Here is a 22,510-nt window from a genome sequence, read left to right as displayed (position 1 = left end):
TTATTGATGAGGAAACTTTCTTCCATTTCGTCCTTTTTGTTGTTGTTGAGAATTTTTATTATGAAAGTGTCCTAAACTTTATCAAATGCTTCTGCATTTATTGAGATGATCAGGTATTTTTTTGTTTTTATGTTGATGTGGTATATAACATTAATTGGTTTGCATTTGTTCGACAAACCTTGAATCCCTGAGATAAATTACATTGGATCATGGCATGCAGTATTTTTTTTTTTTTAAGAGAGAGTGAGAGAGAGAGGAAAGAGAGAATTTTTAATATTTATTTTTTAGTTCTCGGCAGACACAACATCTTTGTTGGTATGTGGTGCTGAGGATCGAACCCGGGCCGCACGCATGCCAGGGGAGCGCACTACCGCTTGAGCCACATCCCCAGCCCGGCATGCAGTATTGATGTGTTGAATTCAGCTTGCTGTTATTTTATTGAGGATATTCATATCTGTGTTCATCAGAGATACTGACATGTAGCTTTCTTATGGTGTCTTTGGCTTTGGTATCAACATGGTGCTGTTCTCATGAGTTTGAAAGTATACACTATACTTCTGTTTTGTGGTGTTTCAGAAGGATTTGCATTAATTGTTTTGGTTTTTTATTAGGGAAATTAAAATTCACTTTTTTGATTCCTTTCAAACACTGACTTTCTGCTGGCTAGAATGAAATCAGATATTTTATAAACCTTTTGGTTAAATTGTGATGCTGCATTGTTTTCCTCAGTTGTGAAATTGAATGTTTTTATACATTTGCCTACTTTTATTTCTCTGGTAATTAGTCTCTTCATAGCCTTACTGTTAGTCTTCTTCAATTTGTTGAGTTTAGTACCATATATACGGTACTGAAAAATATATATGTATATATATATATTTTTTTTTTTCAAACATAAGAGATTTTCTTTGTTGCTTCTCAATTTTTTAACCACCACATCCCTCTTCCCTCTTAAGCAGAATGTTGGTAGGTTTGTTTCTTAAAACCTTGATATGAAATAGTTGCCTGTGTTCTAATATAAGTTGTAACTATACTCGAAACAAAGAAATAAGCAATGGGGTACATTCTTCAGGCCCATAGAGTGTTGCACTGCATATATTATTCAGATGATCAGTTAGTAACTGAAAAGCCATAGTAGTAAAAGAGATTTCTTACAGAGAAGAACTTAGATGAGAAGAAAATTGAAAGATAGAGAATCCAAAGGTAAGGCTTGACTTTAAATGGAAGGGAGGTTGTGGATGGGAAGATGCAATGATTCTAAAATTACTTAGAATCAAAAATAACAATTGATGCTCAGCCTCCTCCTCCCGTATTGGTATATTTTAAGTCCCCAGGTGATATTAATGTGTAGTGAGTGTTTAGAATATTTCTATTTACAGTAAGTCTTAAACTTTTTTCTTGGGATTAATTTGGAGAATTTGTTAAAACACGCGGCTGGGACCATAGAATTTCATTTCTAACAAGTTTCCAGAAGATGCTGAGAACCACCTTAATAATAGGTGAAAGAAGGAAAGGAGGGAAGTTTAGGGAGTTTCTTTCTTATCATGTCTCCTTCTCATAGAGGTATAGGAAGACTCCTCCAAAGTGCTGCTTGAGTAGGTATTACAAGAGGTGCAGGATTTAAAGGTTCTTAGATGTTAACTATCAGATGGTGACCAAAGCACAAATTGACTTTTTCTTGGTAAATCAGTTCCTTTCTTTTGCCTGATAAAATATCTCCTTGAATCTTAATTTTGCCATAAAGTGTGAATATTTACTATTCCTCTTTTGTATGTTTTTCTACATGATAATAAACTGTGTATTAGTGTAAATCTTTTGGTAGCTAATGAATCCGTTGCATTCTAGCTCAAGGAAGGTAATTTATTATAAATGTGTATGTGCAAAGCTATGCTATCTTTTGCACTTGTGCTTCTATTCTCAATGTTTTTAGCTCTGGTGCAGTTAGCTAACTTCTGCCCTGTTTCTGCCCTAACACCTCCAGAAAAATCTCTCAGATTGATGTGTGTTCCTACCCACTTAAATTGATGGGGAATAGTATGAAAGAGAACTGTGTCCTTTTCTCCTGTTTATTAATAGACTAGATTCGGGTCAGGATGTGTCTTGCACATTTAGAGGATGATGATGTCTTTCTAGTCTATTCGAGTCCCCTACATGTAGGATAATGATGCCAGTCATTTCAAAGCTCTTAGGTTGAATAATGTATCAATGAAATAAATAATCTTCATAGATTCATTATATTTGAACAGTTCTTCTCAGCATGAATTATAATAGCCATCCTTCTCTGTGATGCTGTTAAGCTGTTATAACCATAAATAATATTATTTGCCAAGTTCATCATAGTTTATTGTGATTAATTTTGTCACATTGGCTATTGGAATTTGGTATCAAAGAGGTCTGTGAAATTATCATTGGTGTGATTTACTGAAAATTAATATCTTCGTTTCTCAGTTTTTTAAAAAATTTTCAATTAACATTTGAATTTGTAAATGCTTTTAGTCAACTAATTCTAAAATTTTCCTCCTTATATTTCATTCTTGTGTCCATTTTAAAGACTGATTTTAAAGGGTGTGGCAAGAGGTTTTGGACTCGATGTGTTTCCACCGAAATGTCGGAGAAGTCAGGCCAGAGCACAAAAGCAAAGGATGGGAAAAAGTATGCAACACTCAGTTTATTTAATACTTACAAGGGAAAATCACTGGAAACTCAGAAAACTACAGGTGAGTAGTTCTTATGGTCTTGCTTTGTTACTGTAGACGATATGTCCAAACTGCTGCTGTTAGAAGCTGGGACTGGCCTGATGGTTCAGTCTCTTTTACACTGGCCTTTTTTGTATGCACACATGTTTAGGAGATATGAATTAATATCTGAAATTTTGTACCTTTATGTAGCCTTTTAAAATGTTTTTCCTCTTTGTTGTCAGGAAAATATGTAGAGCAATTTGATTTCAAAGGGAATTTATAGTCTGTGAAATTAATAGGCATAGAGGTGTATATTAGATCATGCATTTATTAAGTATTAAGTAGAGAAAGTCTATTTTTCTTGTTTTATTTTTATTTTTTTTTTATTCCTTGAACCCAGTGTATACAGTGAAAATTATACCATTTATGGTATATTAGCAGTGTTGTTGGACATATAGTCAACATGTTCTGTAATATTCCAAGTTGTTTAGTTTGGAATAGACTCCCTGAAAAAATTCCAAGTCTAGCATTATCAACAAGTTTACTGTTCTTTGCTTTGCTTTGTTTTGTTTTTCATAGCATATTGGGTTGCATTTGTTAGATTTGTGTTTTGTTTGAAATCGGAAACTCACTATTGCCAGGCTGGCCTCGAACTCCTGGGCTCAAGTGGTCTTCCTGTTTCAGCCTCCTAAGTAGCTGGTATTTCAGGGATGTTTCACTGTATAGAGGTATAGGCTGCATTATTAGAATTTTTAAACTTTCTGTTGAATGTCTTGATTGTTTAATATTTCTATATTTAATTATATTTGCAAGAATGAATGGAATCATTCAAAGATTGAATTAATTCTTGTTTTCTGTATCATTTGAATAAAGCAGGTGATAAAATAGATGTTCTAAGAAAATTGATGTTATTGATCTTTTAGTTGCAGCTCGACATGGGTTACAAAGTCTTGGAAAAGTTGGTATTTCACGGCGCATGCCCCCACCTGCTAACCTTCCAAGTCTCAAAGCAGAAAACAAAGGCAATGATCCTAATGTGAATATTGTGCCTAAAGATGGCACAGGATGGGCATCAAAACAAGAACAGCATGAAGAAGAAAAGTGAGTCAATATTTGTTAAAGAAATGAAACAGATCCCCTTTCTTTCTAAAGAAGTTATATTTGAGTACTTGCTATGTGCCAAGCAGTATGCTTCCCGTTCTGCATATTTCATGCCCTTTTTGATTGATTTTCCTTACCAGTGAGGCTAGTAGTAGTATTTATTTATATTTGTCAGGGTAGAAGAAATGCTAGAATTGTTAATCACAACTTTGATTATGTCATAGCCTATATCAAGCTTCCTTCTCTTCCTCCTCTCCCTCCCTTAAGCAAATCAGTCTCTTTCTAATGAATAAGAAGTGGTTGTTACTTAATTTCTGTCTGCTTGGTTGCTCCGGGATTGAAACTTTGCCTGGTATGTCATTGGCTCTCAGTATTGGATGAACAAAGAATTGGCAAGACAGCTGGGATAGAATTAGAAGTGTCTTTATTAATCATCACTCATTCAACGAATAATTAATCTTCTGTCAGACTTTCAGTTAACTGGCCAAGCTGAATAGTAGTAATTTTGAAAGTAGGATGAGCGTTTCAGTACTCAGTGAGGTTTTTTCCCTATATCTATTATCAAATTTTTATGCTCCTGTGTAAGGAGTTTTAAATAGTAAATTTGATCATACAAGTACAAGATTGAGTGGACTTCTGGTCTGTGATTATTAGCTGTAGTAGAACTGTTGTATACTAACAGGTCAGTTACAGGTCTAGTTGTACCAGAAATACATTGTCATTTATGAATCCTTTTATTAAACTCTTTTCATTTTTAAGCATTACTACCTTATAAGGATTGAATAATAAAACTGTACACCCTTTTAAAAACCTTTTACTCATGGAAATGGATAGGACAGGTTGCTGTTACCTGTTTGAAATTACAGTAATGGGTGCAGTGATGGACCTGTGGACTGCCAGATGGAGAGCTTTCCTAGCCTTAGTCCCCTGCTTACTGCACCAGTCCAGACTGTATGTATGCAGATACCTACATTTATAAAGGTTCACTCCTGGGCTGGGGCTGGGGCTCAGTGGTAGAGCGTTTGCCTCACTGTGTGAGACACTGGGTTTGATTGTCAGCACCACATAGAAATAAGTGAATAAAATAAAGGTCCATCAACAACTAAAAATTATATTTAAAATATAAAAATAAAATAAATGTTCAATAATTTTAGTGGTGATGGGGTGCTAGGGATTGAATGCAGGGCACTTTGCAACTGAGTACATCCCCAGCCCTTTTAACTTTTTATCTTGAGACAGGGTCTTGTTAAGTTGCTGAGGCTGCAAGTCCTCTTGCCTCAGCCTCCAAAGTTCCTGGGATTACAGGTGTGTACCACCTTACCTAGCTAATAAGTGGATTTTGTTGTTGTTGTTGTTGTTTTGTTTTTATAAAACAAAACAAGCAATGCTGTCATACTATTAGGTTATTCAAAGGTAGAAATGAATCTGTACAAAAACAGCTTAATTCACTTAAAGGGGTGTTGTAGAGGGAGACATTTATGGGAGATGCATCTGTAAGTGAATATGTAACCAAATTAATTTCTGTACAGATTTGCCTTGCATGTAATAGTGATTTTATTTAAATATGCAATATCTGAAATAATGGATTCATATTTTTTTTAAGAGCACCAGAAGTGTCACCAGCACAGCCAAAACCTGGGGTTGCAGCTCCCCCAGAAGTAGCACCTGCTCCCAAATCATGGGCCAGTAACAAGCAAGGTGGGCAAGGAGATGGTAAGTGGACATTAGCTGGGAAATCTGGTTAGGTTTAATAGTTACTGAGCAGCCATGCAGGAGATAAGGGGCAGACTGATTTGGTAGGATGGGAAGCTTTGTCAAAGAATATATTTAGATCCCTAGAAAGGATCTTTTAAAATCTCTTGGGCTACTTAAATTTCAATGTCAAGAGCCATTTGTGATTTAATGATAGTGTAAAGCCTCCCTTTTTAAGTACTACCCATTGCTTCATGTTTTTTATCTTTACCCCTATGTGCCCAAAGCTATACCTTCCACTTTTAACACATAAATGTATCCAGATGTTGTCTATACTGTTAGAAACCATCTTCATTTCCATCCCTGCCCACCAACTTCTCTGTTTCAATCATGCTGTTGTGATTTCCTGTATAGACAACAGCTAGAGGGTAGCCATAAAGCACAATAGCTATGATATCCGGTGCCCCTAAGGAATCATGAAATCCCTAGCAGAATTTAATTTTTCCATTTGCACTTCATGGAAGAGTTGATTCAGACCCTCAGGAACTAATAAAATTAACTCTTTTATAGAATCATAAAAATAGACAAGTAGATAGGTAGATGGTTGAACAGTGAGGTGCAGTTAGTTTATTAGGGGTAAAATTAAATAAAGGCAGTAAAGTAAATGAAGACATTTTAGTCTTACTTTGGTATTTGGCAGTGCATATTCATAAAAGTTTATTTGGGTCATATAGCCTAAACTAGTTCTTAAAAGTTTCTAGGCTTGTTTTTGGAAGTATAAGAACCCACAATAAAAGAGAAACAGAATTGAAATTTTTCCTTGCTTGCTTCTCTTCTTAAATGAATCTTTTCGGAAATATCTGGCAGGTTTGTTTCTTAGGTTGTTATCTCCTCGTGGCTGTTCATTAACTTTTCGAAGGATTTGAGTTAAATTTTAGAAGACTTATGGATATGAACAGTGACAAAATGTGGAATGATTTATCAGAAAGATGCAAAAAAGAACCCTGTCCTGGGAGGGTTGATTGAATGATCTTTGTAAAAGTTATCTTTCCTCCCCCACCCCTCAAACCCATAGGAATCCAGGTGAATAGTCAGTTTCAGCAGGAATTTCCCAGCCTGCAGGCAGCTGGGGATCAGGAAAAAAAAGAAAAAGAAGCAAATGATGACAACTACGGACCTGGACCCAGTTTACGACCACCAAGTAAGAGAATTTTCTGTTTAATAAAATTACAGGATGAGATTATAACTGTGCAGTGGTCTTGAATATTTATGGCTTGCTTATTTTGAAAAGAGACCAGTGCTGCATTCACTTGTTACTCAAACATGACTTTTGTAACAACTATATCACTAACTTGACAACATGTTAGAAATGTATAATCAAAATTTACACTTTGGCAAGGTGCTCAGGTGACTACTTTGTACACTCATCTTTGGTCTTCTTGACAATAGTAAAAGTTTTTGAACAGCCTTCCCCAGTATACACTTGTTTATTTGTGAATTATATCTATTTATTACTGCCTTTAATATTCAGTGATTCCTTGCTTTCTGAACTCAAACCAAGGAAACTAAAAACAAAAATATAAGTGTAACTCTTACATTTATATTTCTTTCTCCTTGTTTTTTTGCCAAATCTGAATAAATTATCTTTTATTTGTTAAATCTTCATAATGTGGCCAGTGAGTTCATAATAGGACTCCACTGTTTTGTTTTGTTTTGTTTTGTTTTGTTTTGTTTTGTTTTGTTTTTTCAGTTGAATTTTCACCCATTATCTATTTCTGAATAACAAATTTGGCAATGTTTGTTTAGTTTGTTGTCTTAACAACTAAACTGGGTGTATGATTTTCTACAGTATCTGAGGGTCAGGAATCCAAAATAGGATATAGCCAAGGTCGAAGTGAGCTAAGCTGACACAATTTTAACTGGAGAAAGACAAATATGTCCCATAACTGAAAAAAAGCCCACAGTCTTTTATAACCTAATCTGGAAAGGCTATGCTATCACTTCTGCCATAATCTACAGGTTGTATAGGCCAGCCCTGGTGAACTGCATGGTGTGACTTCACAGAGAGGTGAATTCCAGGAGGTAGAGACCATTTAGGCCATCTTGGAGTCAGGCCACTACACCAGGTTTCCTGGCAAAACAATGTAGCAGTTTCATTTGGTTAATTTCTTTAGTTTACCAGATAATCTCACTAAATCTGCTGTCAGGACAGATGTCACTAGCAATGACTGACTGAAAACAAATGAGAGCATTATTGTTAACCTTCCCTCAAGAAAACTCATCCATCTTGTCCTGAAACATGTCCATCTGTCACAGCCACCAAATTCAAGCAATTATTTTAATGTCTTTGTCAAATGCTGATCAATTCTTAGAGAGAATTCTAATATTCACCCCGCAACCCTCCACACACATATACTCAAAAACTCACTCCCATATTGGCTTGTGAGGGCCTCTGAGCAGCATATCTCTTTGGAAGCCACTGCTCTAGAATACCCAAAACACCTTGGGAGCATTGGTGGTGTCCATATTAAACGTTCCCTGTTCCTTTATGGTACTTACTTGCTTATATTTTCTTTGAAATATGTCTGGATTGGTTTTGTTGTTCCATTTTCAGACTTTTTTTTTTTTTTTTTCTCTTACCCCTTTATTTCTGTCTGTTCATACCAGATGTTGCTTGCTGGAGAGATGGTGGAAAGTCTGCTGGCTCACCCTCTTCATCTGATCAGGATGAGAAACTTCTTGGCCAGGATGAAGGCACAGCTGTGACATCAGAACAAAATGACATCCTCAAAGTGGTGGAAAAGAGGATAGCTTGTGGCCCTCCACAGGCTAAGCTGAATGGACAGCAGCCTGCCCTTGCTTCCCAATGTAGAGCTATGATGCCTCCTTATGTGAGTATTGCTAAATAAGTAAGCACCCAAGAAAGGGTTTTTTTTTTTTTTTTTTTTGATTCGGGATCCAAAGAGAATTGGAATGAGGAAAAGATTTAAATCTTTGTTTTTGAGCATTTTCTTTGATTATAAATATAGGAAAGAGATCATAAGAATATCAGCTCTGTTTATCATTTATAGGCATCATATATCTATTCTTATTACATTACAGTCAACATGACTTAAAAATAGTTATTAGACCACTGGCAGATCACTTGTTATTTAATAATAAGTATATACATACGATATATTAAATTCTTTTTAAAATATTAAAATAGAATTTTAGTATAATTGTTCTTTGTATTACTATGTATTTTAGGCTACAGATTTGAAATACTTCTCTGAGAAGAGATCCATTGGATATAGCAAATTGCCCAAGGCACAAAAAAGGTTAATACCTACATTAGCTGGGAAGGATGGCACATTCTTGAAATCCTAGGCAGAGGAAGGAGCCAGCCAAGTTCAGAGCCAGCCAGGCAAGACCCTGTGTCAAAAAATAAAAAGGACTAGGAATGTAACTCAGTGGTAGATCACACCTGGATTTAATCCCCAGTAAAGACTTACATTGTTATCCTTGGGAGTTTATGAGAGTCTGGATTTTGTTGATTCTACCTATATGTGCATATTTCATAAGTACTTCTGACCTTGTGTTTCCTGTACACTAATAATTAGCTCCGGTGCCCTCGCTCTTTTCTTTGCTTTCAGTCTGCGGGTGAAGTTTTACAATAATTTACATCTTTCTAGCTAATTACATTTACATTTTTCAGAAGCTGCATTACTCATAAAAGAGAAATTTAGTACTAAGTTTGTAGTTTTAACTTCTAAGTATTCAAGTTCTAAATATCCATCATATTCTATTTCTTTTTTCTATTGTTTTTAACCATTATTTAATTAATTATTATTTAGAATTGTAGAGAAATTATTTAATGAAATTACTTATTAAATATTTTATGGGGTCTGGGGATATAGCCCAGTGATAGAACACGTGCTTTTTATGTACAAGGTTCTGATTCAGTCCCTAGGTCTAAAAATAAGACGTTTGAGAGCATGATAAGTATTTTTTTAATATATATTTTAATTGTTAACAGGCCTTTTTAAATTTATTCTATATGGTGCTGAGGATTGAATCCAGTGCCTCACACATGCAAGTGCTCTACCACCAAGCCACAACCCCAGCTCTGATAAAAATCTTATGCTGACCTGTCATTAAAAAATGATTCATAACCAACTATTTGTTTTCTAATAGTGTTCTGAACTATTGTGCTACCCAAGTATTCTGAACTTCCAGGCATGGATATAGGTTGCAGCAGAGAAGGAAAGGGGCATCCAAGTGGGTTTTATTCCCATTCAATGATTTTATTTGAATAGTGTTCTACTAAGTATCAAAAATGAAACATTTTAAAACCACTACTATGGATTGAGAATGTAAAGAGTACCATATTAATTTTGTGGCAAATTCTTGAATTTTAAGCATTTCAGGTCACATGATCAGAAAGAGTATTTAATGTAACTTTACCTATGAACATTTTGGTTACTAACTTCATTAGAGACGTGTGATGGAACTAAAAATTCTCCAGAGTATTCCCCAAACAGAAAACTTCCACAATTAAGTTTTGGCTGCTATTTAATTAATTTTACTCCTTTCCTATCTAGGAGAAATTACCTCTTTAAGTAGCATGATCAAATAAATGTAGCCTTTCTTCAAGTGCAAGGTAGTTTTCTCCCCTCTCTCTTTTTTTTAGTTTTAGAAAAACTAATCTTCTGTTTCAGGATACAAATTGACTGTTTAAGGAAATACAATAATATTTACCTAATCTGCGTTGGATATAAGCAAGTAGTAAATGACCAAGCATTCCTTCAAACTGTTCCCTTCCAAATCATGGGCTAACCCCTTAGTGTTAGTGCCTTCATAATCTATCTTTTATTGTCTAAAGTTTAGCTTCTTAATCTAGTTCCCAAAGAGTGCATACTCTTGAACTGTTTGAGCCTTGATTTGTAATTATCACCTGTGCAGTACTTGATTTAGTGTCCATTTTCTGCCAGCCACATGGCACATGCCTGTAATCCTGCTGACCTGGGCAAAAGTGAGGCGCTAAGCAACTCAGTGAGACCCTCTCCCTAAATAAAATACAAAATAGGGCTGGGGATGTGACTCAGTGGAGGAGTGCCCTTGAGTTCAATCCCCAGTACCCAGTACAAACAAAAAAAGAATCCATTTTCTGTCACTTATCCATAGAAAATCTCCAAGTAGCTAGCTCCCTATCACCCTTAATTCTTTGAGATATGGATTATCCCTGACTGTAATATGAATCGAGATTCAGATTCATCAGTGACTGTATCTCTCACTGTATTTCTGTTTTTGAGAGAAAGTTCACATTATTTCCCATTCAAGTATTCTCACTTGGATAAGACTGCAGGTTTCTGGGGTACGTGTGTTTAATGTTGTCTTTTAAATTTTTCATGTCATTGCACAATCATTTTTTCCTTTAATTTTATTACTAGGATACTGAAGTTACTCAGAATGTGCTCTAGTGACTGTGTTTAAAGACTTGGTAGATGCAATAATTTACCCAATGGCTTGTTAGGGAGGGCAGGTGATACTGTATATCAGAGATAAATTGAATTAGTAATAATACTGCTTATTTTAATCATTCATTCTGTAAGTTATACTTTCAGGCCTAGTCAGTGATTTTTTTGTTGTTGTTGTTGTTTGTTTGTTTTTTAATTTAACTAAGGTTGCTTAATTCAATGGTTTTGTTTTCTTCTCAGATGTTTCAGCAGTATCCAAGGATGGCATATCCTCCTCTTCATGGTCCCATGAGGTTCCCACCTTCTTTATCTGAAACAAACAAGTAAGGCTATTAAACAAAGTTTACAAGGAATATGTGTGTGTGGTTTGTGTGTATTTTTTCCTATACAGATTTTTTTGAATTTTGAAACAATTTTGTGATGTTTTTTTCCCCCTGTTCCCAAAGTACAAATTGCCACTAAAACACAATTGACTTGCTCTTATAAAATACTTTATTCTTTAAAAATTTGATTGAGCTGAGTGTGGCAACTGAAATGAGTTGCATGCCTATAACCCCAGCAACTCAGGGAAGCTAAGACAGGACATTTGCAAGATAAGGTCCTGTCTCAAAACAAAAATGAAAAAGGGCTGGAGATGTGGTTCAGTGGTTAAGAGCCCCTGGGTTCAGTACCTAGTGCAACTCCCCCCTTTAATTGATGTAAAATTCTGGTAATAGGAAAGCATGGTCCTAAAATTGATGATACTTTTTTCTCTCCTTTTTCTTTTCATGATGTAAATCACTCTCCATTTCTGTTTCCTTTTCGCCGAATGATACTTGAACATCCTTTTGAGTGATGGTTTTTCTATGTTATATATATTGAAATTTGTTTTCATCATATTTTAGTATATTTATTTTATTTTAAATATTTAAGAATGTTTAAGAACCATTTTAGCTATCATGTAAGAATTGTGTGTTTAAATACATTCCTGTGTTGATGGATCACTGTTAATTTCTTCATACTCATCATTGCCAAATATTTTGTATGTCTTTTTTTTAAAAAAATAATAAATTAATTTTATTTATTTTTATGTGGTGCTGAGGATCGAACCCACTGCCTCACAAGTGCCAGGCAAGCACTCTACCACTGAGCCACAATCCTAACCCCCATTTTGTATGTCTTGATGTTGAAAGCATTTTGAATTGAAATGACCTAAATGCAATCTTTTCACATTCTGCCAATTTAGTATCATTAAAACTTTCATCTTTTCCTTTTGTAACATCCTTTTCACTAGAGGCCTTCGGGGAAGAGGTCCTCCTCCTTCATGGGCCTCTGAGCCTGAGCGCCCATCCATCCTCAGTGCATCTGAACTGAAGGAGCTTGATAAATTTGATAACCTCGATGCTGAAGCTGATGAAGGTTGGGCAGGTAAGAGGCAAAATTGCTTAAATACTTTAACTTTTTATATGCTTTTAAAGCATTCTTTCTGAGTGTTCCTTAATATGACAGGTGCTCAGATGGAAGTGGATTATACGGAACAGTTGAATTTCAGTGATGATGATGAGCAAGGAAGTAGTAGTCCTAAAGAGAATAGCAGGTAAGTTGTTGGTGTATCTTTTACTACTAATAATATGAGTTTGTTGAAAGAATATTGGCTATTTATGAGTAGAAGTCTCATTCATAGACATTTGTTTCTTGTCTATAAAATTTCTTCAAGGGGTTTTACTGAATTAGGGTGATTAATGAGTCAAATTAACACAGTCCAAGGAGTTAAGGTTTGATACTTCTCAAGGAATAACATTTAAAATAAAGGGATGTTTAGATGCTTAACATCCAATGGGGAGTTACTTTGAGAGTCAGTATTAGTATGTACCATTTTAAAATGTTGCTTGCTTGACCCACTCTGTGTTTACAAAAATGGAAAACATTCTTTTGGTTACTACAGCAGTTTCAAGTCCTTGATTTTTTTTAAACTTGGCAAGCATGAGGGTCGTCAGAGTAGGAGCTTTCATATCTTCTAAAATAAAGGGGCATCAGAGTCAGGAATGTATGAGTAATATAAGTTTTTAATACATAGGAATTTGCATGCAATTTTTGGTATTTTCTCAGCCATAGCATTGTGATATACTGTAGTTTCATTATCATTTATGAGATGCCTGTGATTTGAAATATTGAAGATATTATAGCTTGGTTCATCTTTTTTCATTTAATTAGAATACAGTTACATAGTATTTCCAGAAATACTTAGTTGAATTCAGATAAGCATTTTAGGATTGAGGAGATTCAAAATGATGGGTTTATATTCCTTTTTGTCCGGTCCAAGTGTCCAGATTTGCAACTACTGTGTTGAACTTTGTGCTTCATGATGATAAATCTGGACAATCACAGTCCCCAGCCCATAAAGTGTATATTTATCTCCTTTTTTGGTATGTTGCCCATCCTGAAACTGTTCAGAAGTCATTTTTTTAACATACTGAAAATGTATTTACTTATGGCAAAATCTATCCATTTTATTATTTCCTCTGCATTCTGACTCTTCAGTGAGGATCAAGGTTCCAAAACCTCTGAAAGCACTGAAAACCGAAAAGAAGCCGATGAAGTTTGCAACACTAAATCATCGTCTCAGCCATCTGCTCAGCCACCAGTAGCAAAAGGTCCCTATGGGAAAGGACCTCCATTTAATCAGGTTTGTTGGGCTCCACGAGTCTTTGCCAGTACTGATACTTTGTGGATTAATTTTATAGAGTTGGAAGGCAACTGTATTTTTAAAGTAGCCCTAAACCCCATCGTAGTTTTTACTGCATATTAACAGGTATTATCGGTATAGTAGCTAAAATTATACAAAAACTGACATTTTGCCTTTTTTTCCCCTTTGCAACTGGTCAATATGTCAAAATGGAGAGATATTGCTGTTTTTCCAAAGTAAAGGCAACATTTTGAAGCGATTTATCATTTACTGAAAACTATAAATCTTAGCCCTTATGTATGAAATACAACATCATCTTTTTAGGGAATCACAAATAGTATGGAAAGCTAAGAAACCTGAGTCATTTTGAATATTGTAAAGGAAGAAATGTATATGGGCAACAGGTACACTTGCTCTCACTTTTGAGATGGTAAAGGGTAGCTAGAGCTGCATTATACTCTGGGAGAACAGGGGTACGTACCTTCAGAGCATCCACTTAACTCTTAACTAAGGAATCATAATATAGTCAACATATATTTGTTGTACTCATACAAAACACAGAAGAACATGTTCCTTCAGGGAACTCAAAAGAGATGGCTGATAGCCTCTTTTTGAAAAAAAAAGAAGCTAAATACTTATGAACCACTCATTAGGGCCAGGGATATAGCTCAGTGGTAGAGCTCTTAACCTAGCATGAACTAGTTTCATCCCCAGAACCTCAAAAACAACAACAGAGGAACTACTTATGAAATCTTATATGTAATAAAAGGGAGTTTGGGATTTATTTTAAAGGCATTTTAGTGAGCCATCAATGAATAAATTAATTTCCCTGAAAATGAATGATTTTTCAAATATTTTTTTTCATGGTATATAAGTTTTTTCATGTGCTGTTGGATTTAGTTTGCTTGACTTTATTGAGGACGTTTGCATATCTGTTTACCAGGGATAGTGGTGTTTTTTTTGTTCTTTGTTTTAGTTCTTTTTAGATGTACATGATAATAGTGTATCTTGATTAGTTAGATGTGTATGGAATATAACCCATTCCAATTAGGATCCCATTCTTGTAGCTGTACATAATGTGGAGTTGCACAGGTTATGTATTCATATATGACCCAAATGAAAGTTATGTCCAATTTATTCTGTTGTCTTTCCTTTTCCCAACCCTGCTCCCTTCCCTTCATTCCCCTTTATCTAATTCAGTGGTTTTATATTCTTCCCCTTCCTACTCTGCCTTGTTATGGGTTAGCATCCATATATCACAACATTTGGCGTTTGGTTTTTGGGGACTGGCTTATTTCGCTTAGCATGATAGCCTCCAGTTCCATCTATTTACTGCTTATTTCGCTTAGCATGATAGCCTCCAGTTCCATCTATTTACTGGCAGATGACATAATTTCATTTTTCTTTATGGCTGAGTAATATTCCATTGTGTATATGTACCACATTTGCTTTCTCCATTCATCTGTTGAAGGGCACTTAGGTTGGCTTGACTGTTGTGAATTTTCAATTTTTTTTTTTAAGAGAGAGAATTTTAGTATTTATTTATTTTTTTAGTTTTCAGCGGACACAACATCTTTGTATGTGGTGCTAAGGATCGAACCCAGGCCACATGCATGCCAGGCAAGCGTGCTACCGCTTGAGCCACATCCCCAGCCCAAAATTTTCAAATTTTTATTCATTCATTCATTAGTATTGGGGATTGAAGCCATGGGTGCTTTAACACTGAGATACATCCCAGTCCTTCTATTTTTTTGTTTTAAGAAAACATCTCTTTAGGTTTTTTAGAGTCCTGGTAAGTTGCTGAGCCTGTCCTGGAATTTGTGATCCTTTTGCTTCAGCCACCAAAGTTATTTGGGAATTTTTGGCATACACCACTGAGCCCAGCTCAAATAATATTTTAGTAGATATGTTGAATTCATTGGCATGATGGAGAATGATAATTTCTTCACAAAAGACTTAGGGAAGTTTGCCATTAGGAAAAAAAAAAAACCTATGAAAAGAACTGTGCTTATATAAATAAAATTTAATAGAGGTATACCTCTCCCTATCCAGGTGAGAATTGCTTCACTAAAATTCTGTACTTTCAAAGTGCATTTGAGATCTAGTCTTATTAAACTCTAGAGCAATTCTACAGAAAGTAATATTATGATGAGTGATGGATGTACTTTTATTAACAAGAGAAAAGGACAAATGGGCTTCTTATCTGATTACTTTTTAGTAATTCTTCCTATGTTATAGGAACGTGGACCATCTTCACATCTGCCACCACCTCCAAAATTGCTTGCACAACAGGTAAGTTTTTAAGTACATTCAAGCGACCTATATACTCTACCTTTCTTCTTATTGCCCTTGCTAGTAAAGACAATCCTTTAACTTTTTCCCTAGATTCCAATCTGTCATTTCGTGGTGTTCTTGTGACATCTTTCAAGAAAACCAGACATACCCTCGCTTACCATGACTTCGGACCTTGCCCTTCCATCCCTCTATAGTGTCTACCCTGCTTCTCTGTTCTTCCTCATAGCAAAATTCTTTTAATGAGTTATGTACACATTTTTGCTGCTCATTTATTAACCCTCTCCAGGTAACCTTCGATCTTCCACTATACCTTTGAAATTATTACTGCCAAAGTCAGTGACAACTTTGATCTTGACAAATCCAGTTATCTTGTCTTCATTATATTTAATAGCATTGTTGATGTAATTTATTTCTCCAGACTTAAAACATTTTTCTTTTAAAAACTTGGTCTGTGACTCACAATATTTTGTGTGATTCATCATTTGCTCAGGCTGAAACCTGGAAGTAGTCTTAGCTTTTCCTTCTTTAGTATTCATCATTCAGCTTTGGCTGTCAACAAATTCTATCACCTCTACCTTCAAAATGTATTCATATACTGACTACTTGTTACTACTCATCTGAACCTTTGACATAGGGTTTTTTGTTTGCTTGTGGTACTGGGAAGTGACTTAAGGCGCACTTTACCGATGAGCCACGTCCCCAGCCCTTTTCTTTAGAGAAGGGTCTCACTGAGTTGTTTTTGCCTGTGCTGGCTTTTGCTGAGGCTGGCTTTGAACTCGCTATCTCCCTGCATCCGCCTCCCAAGCCCCTGGGATTATAGGTGTGCCTCGCCACACTAACCTGAAATAGGTTCTTAACAGATCTTGCTTTCCTCTTAGGCTGCCTGCTCACCTGCTACTCAAATCACAAATTCTATAGTTGCTCTAATATTTTTCAAACTCTACATCAATCATTCCTTGCTCTGATCTTTACCATTATCTTTCAGTGCCTGTCTACTTTTCATCTGCTATTCTCCATGGCTCATCACAGAAACTTTATTGTTTTTTATTCCAGCCTCAAGACTTTTTACCTTGTCTTTCTTGTAACTTGAAGCTCTTTTCCTGAGATCATATTATGATCATAGTTACCACCACAGGTCTTCCCTGGCCGCCCTACTATGATATCTGCATCTACCATTTCTGCCAGCCCCCGTCCTCTTAACTACTGAAAACTCACTATATATAAAATTTCTCTATACATAGAAGCCAAAATTAAAACACATGGAAGAAACTGTTGAAGAAACTTTCTGAACTTGAGTCTAAACGATTTCTTGAATAAGACCCAAAAGTCATGAATTGTAAAAGGAAGAGAAATTGGTCAGTTGGACTTTGAAAAATATTTTCTAAAAATGCAAAGATAAATTAGGAATCTAGGAAGATTCCTAGTACATCTGACAGAGGACTTACACTGGTCTATATATAAATAAAACCTTACAGCTTAATAAGAAGACAAATAGCCCACCAAATTGATTTCAAACTTTCTCTTTGTAAAAGAAAATACAGGAATGGCCAGTAAACACATGGAAAGTCAGTGGGGAATTGCAGAGTCATACTACGTGATTTGCTACACACCTATGCTTGCCGAATATGGCAAGGATGTGGAGCAGCTGGCACTCTTACACATTGCAGGTGAAACTGTAAAACTTTATAACCACTTTGTAAAACACTTTTGCACTTACTTGTAAAATGTAGCATTTACATATGACGTGAGTTTTACTCCTAGCTATTTATTCAAGAGAAATAATATTTACACAAGACTGGTGTATGAATATTCATACATAGTCTTTTAATCATAGTTAAAAATCTGGAAGCAGTCCACATGTCCTCCATAGATGAAATGATGTACCTGTACTGGAGTGCTATTCATCAATGAAATGGAGCAAACCGCTACTACACCAGATAACCTCAGAACCATTACTCTGAGCAAAAGAAGTGACACACAAAAGATACTATGCCTTCATCCATTTATATGAAATTATAGGATAGGCAAAACTACTCAAGGTTAGGGTTAAGGGTTCTTGGCATCACAGGAAGGGGTAAAGTAGTAATTAAAAATGTATGTCTCAGTCACACATGTAATTAAACATTTGTCCAAACTCGTCAAACCACACTAAAATATGTGTATCACATTTTATACAAATTATACTTCAATGAAATCTGCATTGATTTTTTTTCTTTGTGTTTCAGCCTATTTTGTGCCTTTTTCATCCTGCTTGTTTTTGCACAGTTGTTGGCAGTCATTTTAAACTTCATCACTGTTGTTTTGTAACACAGTAATGAAGATGAAGACATTGAAACTTGAATCTCTTAGTGATCCTCTCTCTCTCTCCACTTTGGATTCTAAGTATCCTTCTCTGGTCTTTCAGCGTGAGATATAATTGTCTCTACCCAGGCTGATTCTCGGAATTTCTTCTCCTTTTGGGTGTCATTGGCTGCACTGTCTCCCTCTACACTATTTGTCGTCTTTATTTTGTTATTTGGCCCTTTGGTTCTTTCTGTTGTCCTTTAATCTTAACATGTTTCAAACGCGCCATTTTGGATATTTTGGAACTTTGGCATTTCTTCTCTGACAGGTGCTGCTAAAGGACTCACTCTAAATTCTTTTTTTCCCTACATTTAGATATTGAGATTCAGTGTTGTGCTTTTAATTTCACTCAAATACCAAGTAAGCAGTAATGTCTGGCACAATAAAGAGGTATACCACCAATATTGAATGGCCTATTTAATTATTCTTGTCTTAATTGAGCAAGTTATAAAGATTAATGTCTTTTTTTCCTGTTATTTTCATGGGGTATTCCCCCCTACTTCCCCATCCCTCTGGTGCCCAGTGTTGGTCAGAAATAGAGTTCTCACACTCTGATAATGTTTCAGCATCCTCCACCTCCAGATCGACAGGCAGTTCCTGGAAGACCAAGCCCTTTCCCCCCCAAGCAGCAAGTCCCTGATGAGGATGAAATATGGAAGCAAAGGCGAAGACAACAGTCTGAAATCTCTGCAGCAGTAGAAAGAGCGCGTAAGCGGCGTGAAGAGGAAGAGCGAAGAATGGAAGAACAGCGGAAGGCAGCCTGTGCGGAGAAGTTGAAACGCCTGGATGAGAAGCTTGGCATTGTGGAGAAACAGCCATCTCCAGAGGAAATCAGGGAAAGAGAGAGAGAGAAAGAACGGGAGCGGGAGAAAGAACTTGAAAAAGAACAAGAACAAGAGCGGGCGAAGGAAAAGGATAAAGAAAAGGAGAGGCAGCAGGAGAAGGAGAAAGAGCTGGAGAAGGAGCTGGAGAAACAGAGAGAAATGGAGAAGGAAAGAAAGCAGGAAAAAGAGAAAGAATTAGAACGACAGAGGGAAAAGGAAAAAGAACTACAAAAGATAAAAGAACAGGAAAGAGAATGTGAGTCAAAGAAAGAAAGGGAGAAAGTGGAGGAAAAAACAGAACCCATGGAACCTGTTTTAGAGCCTGTGGCAGAAAAACAAGAAAGTGAAAACAGCTGTTATAAAGGTATGAGAGGCTTATCCCTTCTTCTATAAACTTGACCAAGTTTCCTAGTAGTTATACAAGGTGGGTACTCATGTGTTTTTAATGTAAAAAAAAATCAAAATAAAAGTGATTGTTTTATGATAGCATTTGCAGGACAGAATATGATAGCATTTGCAGGACAGAATATGTTTTCATCTCAAAGTGTTTCTTAAAGTTACTACACAAACCTCAGTTCTATTGTGTCTGCAGATATTTATTGGCTTCATAACCATATACACTGATCCCCCCCCCCAGTTTTTCTCCAAGACATTTATCTGAACAAAATGTCATTTGCTCATTTACATTTATACTTTTGAAGCTAAACTGTAGTAGACCTTAATGGGAATGTTGTATTGTCATAATTACATGACTGTAGTGATTCTTTTCTAAACTGGTCTATAGACTAGTTAATTCAAATATAGTGTAAAACCTTGGCTAATTTGTAGTAAAGTTTATTTCTAATGAACAGCTCAAATTCAGATAGAAATAGTTTTATTTCATTAGGTATTCTGATGTGGAACAACTATAAGTTTTTAAAACCACAAATTTTCTTTCTTTTCTGGTAGACACTGTTTCTTATAACTAATAAGGTTTTTTGTTTGTTTTTGTTTTGACATATCAAAAGACTAAGAAGGGGAGAACCTGTAGCTTAGTGGTAGAGTTCTTGCCTAGCATGCAAAAGGCCCTGGGTTCCATCCCTAGCACTGAAAACACAAAACAGAAAACTGAAAAGAATTTTCTCTCTCTCTCTCTCTCTCTCTGTCTTAGAGAGATAAGGCCACATTGATTATTTTTTCTGTTTTGAGACTGTATTATTGATACTAGTCTTCTATTACATATCAAAAGCACTTAAGATTGCTCACAACACCAAAAAATGCAAAATAAGTTTTCTCGAATCAGAATTGAATAGTATTGTCATATGCTAATATCTATCAAGTGCAATCAAATACTAAGAGATAACCTTAGGAAATCTGACTAATAAAAATGTAAATTAGAAACAAGGAAATACATGTTTTAGTTCTAGTGCTGCCACTGAATACATGTTGACTCTGGTTAGTTAATTTAACATTTATTTATGTATATACATCACTCACTTTCTTTCTAATAATCTGTATTTTTGGTACTTTATTTTTAGCTAGGTTTTATCAGTAAGAGGTACCCATTTAATAAGTAACTTGCCTATGTGACTCTTCTCTAAAACTTTATTTTTTCTTTCACAACACTCTCAATGTTTAATGTAGTACAGACAAGAAATGTGTTTTGTGATTCTTTATAGCATGCTTTTACATTAGTAAACTAAATTTCCTTTTAAAATTTATTTTTATTCATCTGAGAATTTTTTAACAAACACCATTTTATAATTTTGACAGATATCATAATCAAGAATGAACATGACTGATTTTCCTTGTGATGAAAACTTTTTGTGTATGCGGGTGACTCTCCCTTTAGTATAACACACTTGACAGACACCTTTTATTTGCAGAATGATATATGTTTGAATGTCCTCATATTTAAACTCTAGTGGTTTTCTTTATATAGATAATAGTCACTTGGTCTTATAAGTAAATAAACTAATTTCTTTTCATGTATGTATAGGCCATTTGTTTCTTATACAGGTCCTAGTGAGTAGGCGCATTAAGTGTTGTATTGAAGTACAATGAAAATAGGGGAATAGAATTTTATCACAGAATCAAATAGAGATTTTTGTGTGATGAAGCATTTGAGTCTGTGATCTCTCCTAAGCTTCCAGCCAGGTGTGGTGGCACACACCTGTAATCCTCAGAACTTGGGTGGCCCAGGCATTAGGATCTCAAGTTCGAGGCCAACGTCAGCAACTTATTGAGACCTTGACTTAATAAATAAAATAGGCTGGGGATGTAACTGTGGTATAGTGCTTCTGGGTTCATTTCTCAGTACCCCCAAAAAAAGAAAAACAGAACCCAGCTTTATGGAAATCTAAGGTTTTAGACAATCTGTTACCTTGTTTATGGTATGGTTTTATACTATTAAAATATGAAACAGTGTTTTGCAGTATTGAAGAAGTTTTCTTTCCCCCTTTAAATTTTACAGTCTCAAATCTAATAATTTCATTTTATAATCTCAAATCTAATAATTTTATTACGTTATGGAAGTTGTGCTTAAAAACATCTTTGACTTTCTTTTTGGGCAGAGGAGGAGCCAGTTTTCACTAGACAAGACAGCAATCGCAGTGAAAAGGAGACCACACAAGTGCTCCATGAAGCAGAACCAGAATCAGGATCTCAACCTCGACCTGCTGTATTATCTGGCTATTTCAAGCAATTTCAGAAATCATTACCACCACGATTCCAGCGGCAGCAGGTAAGGGTAAAACCATTTCATTATGTTTATGTGATCAAAGATTTTTGTTCAGTGGACTGAGAAATTAATTTGACATAAAGCTTAAAATACTTACAGCACAAAAAAAGGGGATGGAATTCAGTGACACTCTACCACTGAGCTACATCCTCAAGCCCATCCATCTACTTTTTTTTTTAAAGACAGTCTCTCCAAGTTTCCCAGGCCTAGTTAAAACTTGTGATCCTCCTGCCTCTACTTCACAGTTTGCTGGGATTATAGGTGTGTACTACCATGCCTAGCAAAATTTGTTTTTTCTTTCTTTCTTTCTTTTTTTATTTTATTTTTTTTTTTTAATTTTGAGTTGTAGATGGACACAGTACCTTTATATTTGTATTTGGTGCTGTGAATCAAACCCAGTGCCTCACAGGTGTACAGCAACTGCACGACCACTGAGCTACAGTACCCAGCCCCTATTTCTTCTTAATGAGGGTTTATTGATGAGAGTTTGACCTTGACCTGTGTTGTTCCATTATATACTTGGCCTCGTTTGCAGATGCTGTCTTCCATTTCCAAGAAATGGATTATACAGTAGAATGAGTGAATGATTAGTTGCTTAAGTCAAGTGTAGTGCAAAATCATTTGTTTTTTTTTCTTGCCAACTCACATGGTTAAATGTTTCTTCCCTCAAAGATTAAAAAGCAAGCCTTATTTTCTGATAGAGTTGACTATAGCATTTATCATGTGGAGCCACAGCC

At 35.6% G+C, this 22,510-nt stretch overlaps 1 protein-coding gene across 10 annotated transcripts in view; it reads left to right on the top strand.

Annotated features, from left to right (window-relative positions):
* Nucleotides 1–22,510, top strand: part of PRRC2C (proline rich coiled-coil 2C) — a 78,715-nt gene that overhangs the window by 20,429 nt on the left and 35,776 nt on the right. For 6 of the 10 annotated variants that reach the window (XM_081299385.1, XM_081299391.1, XM_081299388.1 and 3 more), the window contains exons 2-13: nt 2,549–2,714; nt 3,599–3,776; nt 5,380–5,489; nt 6,544–6,669; nt 8,136–8,359; nt 11,168–11,250; nt 12,201–12,334; nt 12,416–12,503; nt 13,448–13,592; nt 15,831–15,884; nt 18,797–19,418; nt 21,607–21,776. In XM_081299385.1, coding sequence (XP_081155511.1) covers nt 2,603–2,714; nt 3,599–3,776; nt 5,380–5,489; nt 6,544–6,669; nt 8,136–8,359; nt 11,168–11,250; nt 12,201–12,334; nt 12,416–12,503; nt 13,448–13,592; nt 15,831–15,884; nt 18,797–19,418; nt 21,607–21,776 — 2,046 coding nt within the window. In that variant the 5' untranslated portion in view covers nt 2,549–2,602. The remainder of the gene's footprint in view (nt 1–2,548; nt 2,715–3,598; nt 3,777–5,379; nt 5,490–6,543; nt 6,670–8,135; nt 8,360–11,167; nt 11,251–12,200; nt 12,335–12,415; nt 12,504–13,447; nt 13,593–15,830; nt 15,885–18,796; nt 19,419–21,606; nt 21,777–22,510) is intronic. The other 4 variants (XM_081299390.1, XM_081299387.1, XM_081299394.1 and 1 more) reach the window with 2 other exon arrangements.

This window comes from Spermophilus citellus (genome assembly GCF_964194105.1).
Source record: "Spermophilus citellus genome assembly, chromosome: 6".
Classification (NCBI taxonomy): Eukaryota; Metazoa; Chordata; class Mammalia; order Rodentia; family Sciuridae; genus Spermophilus; species Spermophilus citellus.
Note: the sequence above shows the minus strand (reverse complement) of the source record. Positions and strands in the feature narration are given on the sequence as shown.